Source organism: Patella vulgata, chromosome 6 (assembly GCF_932274485.2).
Source record: "Patella vulgata chromosome 6, xgPatVulg1.2, whole genome shotgun sequence".
Taxonomy (NCBI): domain Eukaryota; kingdom Metazoa; phylum Mollusca; class Gastropoda; family Patellidae; genus Patella; species Patella vulgata.
In genome coordinates, this window is record NC_065884.2 from 3,319,996 (window position 1) to 3,332,656 (window position 12,661).

The 12,661-nt window shown below is 40.6% G+C and overlaps 1 protein-coding gene across 1 annotated transcript; it reads left to right on the plus strand.

Moving 5' to 3' along the window:
• Positions 1–10,691, plus strand: LOC126823240 (protein PIF). The gene is made up of 9 exons (XM_050551945.2): positions 1–85; positions 551–616; positions 2,402–2,659; positions 3,486–3,656; positions 4,982–5,143; positions 6,413–6,744; positions 8,963–9,050; positions 9,514–9,593; positions 10,226–10,691. Exons 2-9 carry the CDS (start codon positions 556–558, stop codon positions 10,304–10,306), a joined length of 1,233 nt encoding a protein of 410 aa, XP_050407902.1. The 5' UTR covers positions 1–85; positions 551–555; the 3' UTR covers positions 10,307–10,691.
• Positions 10,692–12,661: the final 1,970 nt, after the last annotated feature.

Here is a 12,661-nt window from a genome sequence, read left to right on the forward strand (position 1 = left end):
TGCTATAAATATAAATGACTTGGTTTAAAATTAACATTTAGATTGTCGTCTTGGTCAGTTAACAACCTCGTCACTTTCCATATTTGTAAGTATTGAATTAGAGTTTTAATTTTTACTTTCTAGAACAGCTGATACCTCTGCTTAGATATTGGGGAATCACGCAATATTTTCTGATGTCGGGTTTTTTTTTGGGGGGCGGGGAAGGAATGGGTAGGGGGCGTGTTCGATTCCGGTGTTCGCTGTGCAAGTTACTCTCAGGGATGTTCAACCTGGTTTCCCAATGTCAGTGGATCAGAACGGAAGGAATGACCAGCAATAGCACCAAGTCGTTCGGATGGGAAGAACACCGTATACACCATTGACTGCAGGTTCCAGAAGACGCATCTCATAGCACAATGCATGGCGCGTGTCCGACTTCATTGTCCTGGTGGACGCAGACCACTAAGGCTTTAAACCTCGTTTGGTTTCATTTCACGAAACAATATTGACTTTCAAAGAGAATCTCTTTGTCTAAGCAATCATACACTGATCACATACTTTCATTTTACAGCTGCCATGGCGAAAAGTTTACTGTTTGTGTTGGTGATTGGGATGTCGCTTGCTTCATTCAGCAATGGTAAGAATTCTATTGTGTTTTTTTTAAAAAGTAGTTGAATGACTGAATGGCATTACATGCAAGATTTAATCATACGGTTTGGGGCGTTGGATAGCCGTAATTTTTTAGCGAGTGCGCGCTGTATCATAAGGTTTGTTTCAATAATACGATTGGCCGTAGGGGTCTTTAGCAGTGGGGGGGGGGGCAGGAGGACGCGGAGAAAACCCACGAGACTGGACATGCCGCCCTACTCTTTGTCACATACAAGCGGAGAATCTAAACCACGCTACTTGACTCAATGACGCACAATACTAGATCTTTGTACGATCTGAGAAATATCTTTCTCTAGGGTTAGGGTTAGGTTTATAAATAACATGTCAAACGTACAAATTGAAGCTGTAACAACGGTGGATTGTGTGTAAAACTATTCTGAAGGGTTAGGGTTAGAATTGTGGGTATAAACATGAACAGATATTTTCCAGATCGGTCAAGATCCAGTATCGTGCCTTAATGACCGACCTTGTGATCCAACTCGCACGCGTTAACCATTCGGTTACCCAACCCACTCTTTTTCATTAAACTTATAGATGTGTAGATAATTAATATTCCTTCTCTTATAAGGTGTTATGTTGTGTTCGCTTGTGCGCTATTTTAAACGCCATTTCTTGCTCTTACATCGACCAATCGAATTATTTCTGCTACTTCTTGTAAATCAGAACTTTTTTTATTTTGATTGAAGCCTGTGGCATTACAGGACCCGAATTCTACAGCGCAGTGGACGCTTACAGCTGACCACCGGATCCATTCACTTGATTTGATACGTTGTTTATTTTTTACGATGTCTATCTTATATTGGCCACTTTGGTTACATATATCAGGGACGGATCCAGGAATGTTTGCAGGAGGCGGTTTGCCAGCCTCCTGTTAATGGAATATGACAGTTGACAATGCAACACCCCGTTTTGTGCGAGGAGCAGTCCATTTGCTTGATTACACTATTTTGCTTGAATACACTATTTTGCCTATAACGTTTTTTAGGACTTCGAATTCTGTCTTATGGTTTGGATTGTTCGTACTTGGTTTTATTTTATTTTTATACTTTCGATGGCCTACACTACATGAAGACCTGACCGGTTAGACAGAGAAATGGGGTTTAACGTCCATTCGACACAAGCTAGGTCATTTCGGGACTAACACATGGTTCAATTTTATTTCAATAATTCGCTTGCGCGTAGGGGTCTTTAGCAGTGGGAGGAAACCGGAGGACCCAGACAAAACCCACGAGGTTGGACAGGCTACCCAACTCCTTGTCACGTACAACCGGGGATTCGAAACCACGCCAGTTGACTTAAAGACATACCTTATGATATAATGCACACATGCTAACCATTCGGCCGTCCAACCCCGCTTCTGTCTAAGACTAAGCACTTCAACTAAAAGTGTGTGTGTGTGTGTGTGTGTGTGTGTGTGTGTGTGGGGGGGGGGGGGGTTGGATGGATGAATGGTTAGCGTGCGTGCGCTGTATCATAAAGTCTGTCATTGAGTCGACTGGCGTGGTTTCGAATCCCCGGTTGTACGCTGCAAGGAGTAGGGTCGCCTGTCCAACCTCGTGGGTTTTCTCCGGGTCCTCCGGTTTCCTCCCACTGCTAAAGACCCCTACGCGCAAGCGAATTATGTAAATAAAATTAAACCATATTTTAGTCCCAAAATGACCTAGTTTGTGTCGAGTGGACGTTAAACCCCATTTCTCTCTCTCTCTCAACTAAAAGTTATAAAGAATACAAGGAAAGTTATTTTTTGTTTTAGGACAATCTACAAACACAACGCCATCAGTTACAACAGACAACACGACATATAATTCCGGAAGTGGAGCATGTAGGGACTGTGCGATTAGAAATGGTATTGGATACAATCCTCATCTGGAATGTGATAAATTCATCCAATGTAATTTTGTGAGAAATGGAAATTTGGCAGGTTTTGAGATAAAGCAGTGCGGATTTGGAACCTTCTGGGATCAAACTCTACTAACATGTAACTTTATTGGACAAGTCCATTGTCCTAATGGTAAGATATATACATATTATTATAATTTGCATAAATTGTTGAAGAGGCTGGAAATGTCGAAATGGCTGTATTCAGAAAAATACTTTGGTACAACGAAATCGGTCTAACCTTAACACAAACGCAGAAAAGTACAATTTTCGCACACGCTCCACGGCGTTAGGCGTTTGTGATCGCGCAATATCCTAAACGAAAGATATCACCAATAGTACATTACTATGGTAACTTATATGATCAAGGATCATAAGGCCTGTCATTGAGTCAACTGGCGTGGTTTCGAATCCCCGGTTGTACGTGACAAGGAGTTGGGTCGCCTGTCCAAACTCGTGGGTTTTCGCCGGATCCTCCGGTTTCCTCCCACTGCTTAAGACCCCTACGCGCAAGCGAATTATTGAAAAGAATTAAATCATATGTTAGTCCCGAAATGACCTAGTTTGTGTCGAGTGGACGTTAAACCCCATTTCTCTCTATATATATGATCAGGGGGAGTTAGATGGCTGAATGGTTAGCACGTGAGCGTTGTATCATAACGTCTGTCATTGAGTCAACTGGCGTGGTTTCGAATCGCCTGTCCAACCTCGTGGGTTTTCTCCGGGTCCTCTGGTTTCCCCCCACTGCTAAACACCCATTCGCGCTAGTGAATTTTTGAAATAAAACCGAGCCATATGTTATTACCGAAATGACCTAGTTTGTTTCGAGTGGACGTTAAACCCCATTTGTCTCTCTCTCTCGTTAATAATTGTTACCAGTTAAGTGCTGAAATGATTGCGTTAAAAACTGGGCATAACTCTGGCGATGGTTATTACGTTCTACGATGATTTTTATTCAGATCCCTGTATTAATGGTACTGTTAGCTCTTACAAGACCAGTGGAAATTGTGCTGAGCATTATATGTGTACTAACAGAGTTTCACAAGCCAAGCTTTGCTCTTCTGGATACGCCTACAAGAATGGTCAGTGCGTTATAGACACCGATTGCAACAAAGACGCACCTCCTAAAAGTATGTAATAGATTTTAAACCTAACACATTTTTACGTGGTTCGGACCTTCGGTCGAAACACATATTGTTTCTGTAAGTGTTTTTATTATTTTTGTGGAGGGGGGAGGGGGTAATCAGTGTGTGCAGTCAAAACGATGCAAACACTCTGCCAAGGTAGATGTGGTTGGCCTCCATGGATCTATTTATTAAATATAAATTAGGTCATTTTGACAAACGGGAAGTGTTTTACGGATAGGACAAAAAAATAATCTCAGATTGCCCATATCTCAGTTGTTTCTCAACGGATCTTCTTCGAGTTTTCATTTTGTGTTTTATGGATAGGACAAACAACAATAATCTCAGATTGTACATTTCTCAACGGATCTTCTTCATGGTTTTCAATTTGGATTCTTTGGGCGAATCCCATATGGGCTCTGACTGGTGGTTTTTCGAAATTCGGAAGTTCGCTCGATTAATATTAGCATCAAAGATTTGCGAAAGTTTTCTTCGTCATTTTTTCGACATTCAAGATGGCATATAGCCGTCACTATTTGATGTATCAAGTTGAAATTTAGTAAGAATAAGGATGCCTTGAAAAAAGCATATTAACATTTTTTAAGAAGGCTTCCTGAAATTTCGTAACGATTTTCGTAAGGGCCACCGATATCGCTAAGACGAAATGAGTGTCAAATGCGATTAATTGGTGTAAAATTGATGACTTCCGGTATTTTGTCCAATGGAGAATGTCTTATCAAGTTTCTGGGTCGTAATTTGCACGAGACTAGTAGGTCAGTTTTTGTAATGATATGCATTCTGGAAGACCGGGACATATTATTATTCTACCGGGATTTTTCTTTACACGGAACTGATAGGTAAATGCTATACGCCCTACCGAGATTTTTCTTTACACGAAATTGATAGGTAATTGCTATTCGCCCTACTGTCTAATTTATTGAATAAATATCGCGATACGGTGTAAAATATAACGTGAACCGCAAATTGGAAAAGAATCGTGTTCATCCAGATTTTCCGGCGTGGTTCCTCCTAGTCAGTGATGCAGGACGGAGGGCAAAAATTCCCTTGACAGTTGAAATTCGATATAAGAGTAGGCCGTAGTGCCGCTGTCCGGGCAAAATTTCCCTCATATCACACTGTATGGCGAATGTCCGTCTTCATTAGCCCTGTTCGGAGCAGAACAGTAGGACGTTAAACCCCATTTTCAATTCATTTCATTTCAGTGCCTTCCACTCCAAACCAAACCACTATATTACGTGCCGATGTAAAAGGAAGTTACTTTCTTTCATTAGTCGAAGTCTTTTATTATCATAGCCATTTTTATTTTATAGATTGTTGCTTACGCTGCAAATTTGCTGCAATAAGAAATGACCCGTGTTTCTTCAACTGGCAGACAAATGGAAGAACTTATAAGATGCCCTGTCCTCCTGGTACAGCTTATGATATTGATGCGTGTGGTTGTATTACTGCTGCGTACACATCATGTGCAGCAGGTGAGTTGATGATTTATTGATGCGTGTGGTTGTCTTGCGGACCAGACCTGACGTGTCATGGTGTCGGATTTAACGTCTGCTTGCACTCGGGGCGATATCGCAGACAAGTGGTTCCTATGAAACTAGCTAGAAAGCCAATTGTAGGTAAGAGATAGAGGACTAAGAGCATGCGAATAAGAAATGTATCCCCTTTTGAGTTACAAGAGTCCAATGATGATGTTTGGGATCATCATAGGATCTACCTAAAGACCTAGCTCTTAAGTAGGCCTACAAGTGGTATAGAGTAATGGCTAATCATGTCCGGTGGGTTTGTGTGTCCAGTTTAGAGAGGGCCCTGTTCAAATCATTCATACCAGTTGGTTTGCTGAGATATTTAGTTTGTTGGATTGAAAGTAAAACGGTTCCAATACGCGACCCTCTTTTAAAATAAAATTAAATGGGGTTTAACGTCTTACTTTCCTGCATCGTCGCGAGTTCGGTTCCCGGTAGGTACCAGGAAAAGGTTAGACCCGTGGCCCATGCTTTCTATGTAAGATTCTAGTATGAGTTCTCCACCAACGCTTAGCCACCAATGTAACCGTCCAGCTGCAGGAATTGCAATAGCCCAAATATCTAGTCTATAGGGTCGCCTACGGCAAGGATAATGAGTGTCATCATGGGTTTGTCTCCCGCTGAGCACCAGGAAAAGGTTAGACCCGCGACCCATACTTTCTGTGAAGTATTCTAGAATCCATCTATTCAACCTCTGTGACCACAACATCCGTTAACCGTTGGTCCAATCATTGATTGAAACAAAAAAAAGAAGCAAGACCGATCAGTTCAGCAGCAGAAACTGTGATAGTTCAGTTATCGATTCTAATGTCGCCAAATGCTGTAAAGTATTCCCCTAACCACTCATTTCACCTCTGTCGCAACAACATATGGGAAGGGGGGTTGGATGACCGAATGGTTAGCACGTGGGCTCTGTATCATGCGGTCTGTCATTGAGTCAACTGGTGGGGTTTCGATTCCCCGGTTGTACGTGGCAAGGAGTAGGGTTGTCTGTCCAACCTCGTGGGTTTTCTCCGGCTCCTCCCGGTTTCATCCCACTGCTAAAGACCCCTACGCGCAAGCGAATTATTGAAATAAAATTGAACCATGCGTTAGTCCCGAAATGACCTAGTTTGTGTTGAGTGGACGTTAAACCCCATTTTTCTCTCCGTATGGGAAACAAAGAATTCAATATCTTATTTCCTAAGTCGATAATCTCCTTCTTTAATAACCTTTCAGTTTGTAAGCCGATTGTTCACATCGATTTTGAAACAGCCGAACCTGGAGAATATGATAACTACGGTGCTGTTAGACAGAATGGACAAGCATATTTTAATGGTAACAGTAGCATCCGGATACTTCGCTTGTCGAATGTTGATTTCCGATCAAGAATCAGCATTTATGTGAAATACCGACCAGAATTTCCGGACCAAACAACCCAGCAAGCCGTTGTTTCTAATAGTGACTGTGACAAACCCTCAACAATTGCAATCATAGCTAATGGCCAATCTACTGAATTTTTAGCTAAAAGCGTTTCAAGATCAGCACAGACACTTAATACCAATTCCTCCGTAAGTTAAACCTTTATATTTCTTCACGTTTCAAATAAAATGAAATGAGATTTAACGTCCAACTGAAATGAAATGAGGTTTGACGTCCTACTGTTCTACTCCGAACTGGGCTAATGAAGTCGGGCATACGTCATACAGTGTGCTATGAGGGAAATTTTGCACGGACAGTAGCACTACGGCCTACTCTTATATTGAATTCCAACTGCAAAGGGATCTTTTACGTGCACTCCAATGTGTACACGGGACCCCGGTTTTTCGTCCCATCCGAACGACTAAACAGCTGTTCTTGTCAAACCCTTCGTTCTGCACCACTGACAAGAGAGAAATCACGCCGGAAAATCTCGATGAACTTTCTCGGCCAACACCGGAAGCGAACCCGTGTCTCCTGAGTTCTTTTCACAAACAATCACATCGCTGGCTCAGTGAGTAAGAAAGGTAATTGGGACTTTCCGGTGTGGTTACCCCTTGTCAGTGGTGCTTGACGGATGACCTGGCAAGGAACAAGGTATAGTCGTGCATGAAAAATAACCCTGACACTTGGAATTCGATATATTATAAGAGTCGGCCGTAGCCCCACTGTACTGGGAGAATTTCGCTCATAGCACACTGTACGGCGTATGACCCTCTTCATTAGTCCAGTCGGAGTAGAACAGTAGGATGTTAAACGCCGTTGTATTTCTTTCACATCGACTGTCAGTTAAAGTAACAATTTCATATTTTTAAGTTATATTTTTAAAATGTATTAAAATAAAGCCCTAAAAAAGATGGTATGTATAAACAATCCTACCTTGTTAAAGAATAATTCTATTAATCCTATAATTCACTATTGCCAGTTGAGAAATTGGCAAAAATATCATTTTCAACTTCAAATTCAAACGTTTGAAGATAGCTACTCCATGTTGGAGAATAGAAAACAAGGGAGGTAATTGGGAGGTTATTGTATTATTCTTTCCGGTGTAAATGGGTTTTAAGTGTGAGAATTACACCTATGATCGTATAATAGTGAGTTGACAACCTATTGAGCAAAAGACATAGAAATAATTATGTTTTGTCTTTCTTAGAAAATATGAAATTGTAACTTTAAAATAATGATACTGGTATTAAATGGCGTTAGCACGTGGGTATAAAACACATATTAATGTAATATGGGTGTTTATAAACTTATTAACACCCTTTTTGTAATTTCTAATCAATTATATTCGGTGAAAAACGCGAACAGTTCAAATTGAATGGCAGACGTTTTCATCTGCTTAGTCCATTTTACACATTTTTCTCTTAAATTATTTTTTTATCGTTTGTGAATATTTAATCATTCCCGCAATGTATTTTGTGAAATGTTTTTCTTTCTTCGTTACAATCGCCTGTAACGATTACACACCACTCGGCAAACCTCGGCGATTCCAGTACCCTACATCTAGCTGGGTTTTTTTTCAAGTATATCCGATTTTCTTGAAACAAGGACAACTTTGCACTAAAATTCTACGCACGCTTCGAACGACGCAATTTTGATAACTTCTGTTTAAAAGCTGCAATTTTTTTAATAAGTAAATCGGTGCCGCATCGCAATTGTATAGGCGTAGGTACATCACTTACCGTCATACAGCCGAGACTAGATGTTGAGTAACTGAATCAACCGAGGTTTGCCGAGTGCATTATACCCATAGAGTACACGACACGTGTACTGATTTTAAAAAGTTCGTTGTGAAGTGAGTAGTTGACATTAGGATCCCATATTTCACGGTAAGGTAACGACATTAATATTAATTGAAATGGACCAAATATTAGTGAATTTTAATTTCGAATTCGAATATCATTGATACTATTGTGTTATCGAATGACATATACGATAACTAGAGAATATATGTAACGTGTGTAAATGTCCTGCTAAAAGATTGTAAGCCTGACAAGGACAGCTGTCTTATCTTTCGGATGGGACGAAAAACCGAGCATCCGTGTATACATCGACGTGCACGTACAAAGTCCCCTGGCAGTTCAGATGGGATGAAAAACCGAGGATCCGTGCATACATTGACGTGCACGTAAAAGATCCCTGGCAGTTGGCAAAATTTCCCTCATAGCACACTGTATGGCGTATACCCGTCTTCATTAGTATAGGACGTTAAACTACATTTCATTTCTGAAACAGTAGTGGACTAATCTTTAGTCACGGAGCACAACAGAAGGACCTTAAACCACATTCATTTCATTTTATTTGTAGACCGTCTGGAAAGAAATTGTATATGAAATCAAGTCTGGAACTTTCAGTGGCCAAGATGGCCTTCAAAGAGATGTCACGCAATTCGCAGGTAATAGTATAGTATCAATTCTTGTAATATGGCGGAGTCGCGGTGGCTCAGTGAGTAAGACACTGGCTCGCTAGCCAGGGAGTCTCGAGCTCGCTCCCGGTTTTGCCGAGAAGGTTCCTCAAGATTTTAAGCCGTGGTTTCCCTTTCCAGTGCAAAAGGATGGGGGGCCTGACATGCCAGATATCTGCCTGGTCGTTCGGGGGAGAGGAACCCCAAGACCCCGTGTACGCATGAAAAGAATACCTGACAGTTGGAATTCGATATACGAATAGGCCGCAGCGCTGTCCGGGCAAAATTCCCCTCATAGCACACTGCGTGGCGTATGCCCGTCTTCCTTAGCCCATGGTTTGTGTCGAGTGGACGTTAACCCCATCCTTCTCTCGCTCCTTCGCTCCCTCTCCCTCTCTTTAATATATCACCAATAACAACGATTCTCAAATACTTATCGTCTTCATGTTTCTAGGACTGCTAGAAGTATCACCATGTGCCTTTCAGTTGGGTCATGGTAACAGATTAAATAGTTTTCGTGGATGGATTGAATACGTAAGTTTTTAAATGATAAATGAAAATAACCCTTGTATTAACTATGTTTAACGATGACAATTGTGTTTAATGATATAATTTATTGTTGACTTAGATGATGGTCGTGTTCGGTCCAAACGTTATAGGTGTAGGTTTATACACATAATCGCCGTTCGCTACTTCTTCGTCGCATCAAGGGCGGTTATAACCATAGCTTGACGTGTCACCTGAATTAACCGTTCAGGGCCGGAACTTGGCGTAGCACACTGGAAGCCCTAGGGTTGTTCTCACTCTCATCCACTAAGAGCAATTTCAGCCACAAAGATTGGTTAACCCTAACCCCGCGTCTAATACTTAATATTTAGCTACGATTAGCATGTGTTAGCTCCTCCTCCTGATTAGCCCAGTCGGAACAGAACAGTAAAGCATTAACTCGAACACTAAATAATAAGCAACGATTAGCATGCGTTAGTTCGTCGTCTTCATTATCCCAGTCGTAACAGAACAGTAAAACGTTAACTGGGGCCTTGACGTCTATCGACGAAACGTTTATCAATTGACAATGAAAGTTATCTAGCCATCCTCAAAATATTTCATTTAAAATAAAGTACTTGGTTTACGCTTATATTTTTATATTTTTTGTATTTTTGCAGGTAATTATTACACGATGTGACGATGACCCTTTCAACTCTACTACAACTACTACCAAACCCAGCGGAATTGGTGGAGCTTAAATCAATCCGTCATCTATTTGAATCAAATGTCAAAATGGTCTGATTCAAATAATTCTAATTTCTGGGTTATTTTTTCTTGGACAAGTGGTTTATTTAATTCTGGTTCACAGTTGTTTTTTGGTTCAATTATACTCTTCCAGTGTTTTATTTTATTTCAAAAATACGATTCCAGTGTTACTTTCTTCCAAAAAGAAGAGTAAGAGGTTCAGTTTGTAACTTACGTCTGCTTCATCTGTTTTTTGTTTTTGTTTTTTTAAAATACTTTTGCATATAGTTCGTCGTTTTTCTCTCTTAAAATAAAGTTTGGATATAATTCGTCGCTTTGCTCTTTTAAAATAATCTTTGCCTATGGTATGTGCGTTGACAGTAAATTCTATATTACAAACGAAGTTGTTGTGTTATCATTTACATTATAAATGAAACGAAATGGGGTTAAACGTCCTACTGTTCTGCTCCTAAACTGGGCTAATGAAGACGGACATACGCCATACAGTGTGCTATGAGGGAAATTTGGCCCGGACAGCGGCACTACGACCTACTCTTATATCGAATTCCAACTGTCAAGGGATCTTTTACGTGCACGCCAATGTGTACATGGAACCTCGATTTTTCGTCCCATCCGAACGACTAAACAGCTGTCCTGCATCACTGACAAGGGGGGACCACGCCGGAAAATCTGGATGAACTTTCTCGGCCAATGCAGGGATCGAACATCCGACCTCAAGGCTAGCGAGCCATCGTCTTACCCACTTAGCCACCGTTTACATAAGAAGATGAACAGATCTAAGAATAAATGTACTCTTGTAGTGAAGCAGAGAGAGAGAGAAATGGGGTTTAACGTCCACTCGACACAAACTAGGTCATTTCAGGCCTAACATATGGTTTAATTATTTTATTTCAATAATTCGCTTGCGCGTAGGGTCTTTAGCAGTGGAAGGAAACCGGAGGACAGGCAACCCTACTCCTTGTCACGTACAACCGGGGAATCGAAACTCCGCCAGTTGACTCAATGACAGACCTTATGATACAGCGCGCGCGTACTAACCATTCGGCTATCCCCCCCCCCCCCCAGGCTTTATTCAAACCATACAGTCTATTTCTTTATTTCTTGGCAATAATCGTTTACGCAAAAATAGTAATTTCGGTAGAGATGGAGGATTTTAATTATACAGTATTTCTAATTTTCTGGTGTGCGAATATGTGGGTATCTACCTAGGAAACTATATCGCCCAAAATCAATAATTAAATTATACACAAGGCGAGCGCAACAGTACATGATTTTGGGTTTGAGAAGCGGCAAGTTGGAGGGCCTTCAGTAAAAAGTTATTCGTTTTCGACTTTTCTAGAATTGTAATGCATTGTTTTAGAGGTAACATTTTTATGACTTAACGAATCAAACAATTTATGTATTGTTGTAACTGTTCATAGCTCCACCCCTCCTCCATCTTCCCGCCTTCATCCATTGTTTGTTGTAAATGTTCATGGCTCCACCCTCCTCCATCTTCCCGCCTTCATCCATTGTTTGTTGTAACTGTCCATAGCCCGACCCCTCTCCCATCTTCCCGCCTTCATCCATTATTTGTTGTCACTGTTCATAGCTCCAATACTCTCCCATCTTCCCGCCTTCATCTATTGTTTGTTGTAACTGTTCATAGCCCCACCCCTCTCCCATCTTCCCGCCTTTACCCATTGCTTGTTGTAACTGTTCATAGCTCCACCCCCTCTCCCATCTTCCCGCCTTCATCCATAGTTTGAGAATGTACATTGTTAACCTCTCGATGAATATGAAATGATATGGAGTATCAGCACCAACCGGTCTATACTGCGACAAACACAATAGTGAAATATGAGACGCATATAAATACAATTATTACACGCAAAAAAATAGACCTATGCATATTTAAAATAAAAATTGAAATAAATGAATGAAATGTGGTTTAATGGCTCGTCAGCACCAAGTCAACTAATCGAGACCAACTAAATATGAATTATCACAATTATTATAAATATAAACAAATAGCAAAGTGAATTTTAAATTAAAAATAAATATCACTATATTTTATATATACAGTATATATATTTAAAAAATTAACATGAAATCAAGATAAAAATTTGTCTCATTTAAAAAGTCTAGAACTTTACCATATAGACCCGGTTGTGAAAACAGATGTTTGGCAACGGTAATACTTCGATCTTATGTCCCTGAGTAGCGTGCACTCAATCAGAATGTGCTTAAACATGCATTATGCAAGAGCAAAATCTGCCTATTGCAGGACTTTCTTTAGGTCTGAAATGTTTTCTAAAGTATTAATTAGACATTAATTAACTGATCAAGGCCTTAATCAACTCTCGATG

What these genes read in the sequence shown, in the direction of transcription:
- LOC126823240 (XM_050551945.2), top strand. Translation starts at nt 556, where the DNA reads ATGGCGAAAAGTTTACTGTTTGTGTTGGTGATTGGGATGTCGCTTGCT. An exon ending in CAAAGACGCACCTCCTAAAA is followed by an intron (nt 3,657 to 4,981) that starts GTATGTAATAGA and finishes TTTATTTTATAG; the next exon opens with ATTGTTGCTTACGCTGCAAA. An exon ending in GTACACATCATGTGCAGCAG is followed by an intron (nt 5,144 to 6,412) that starts GTGAGTTGATGA and finishes ATAACCTTTCAG; the next exon opens with TTTGTAAGCCGATTGTTCAC.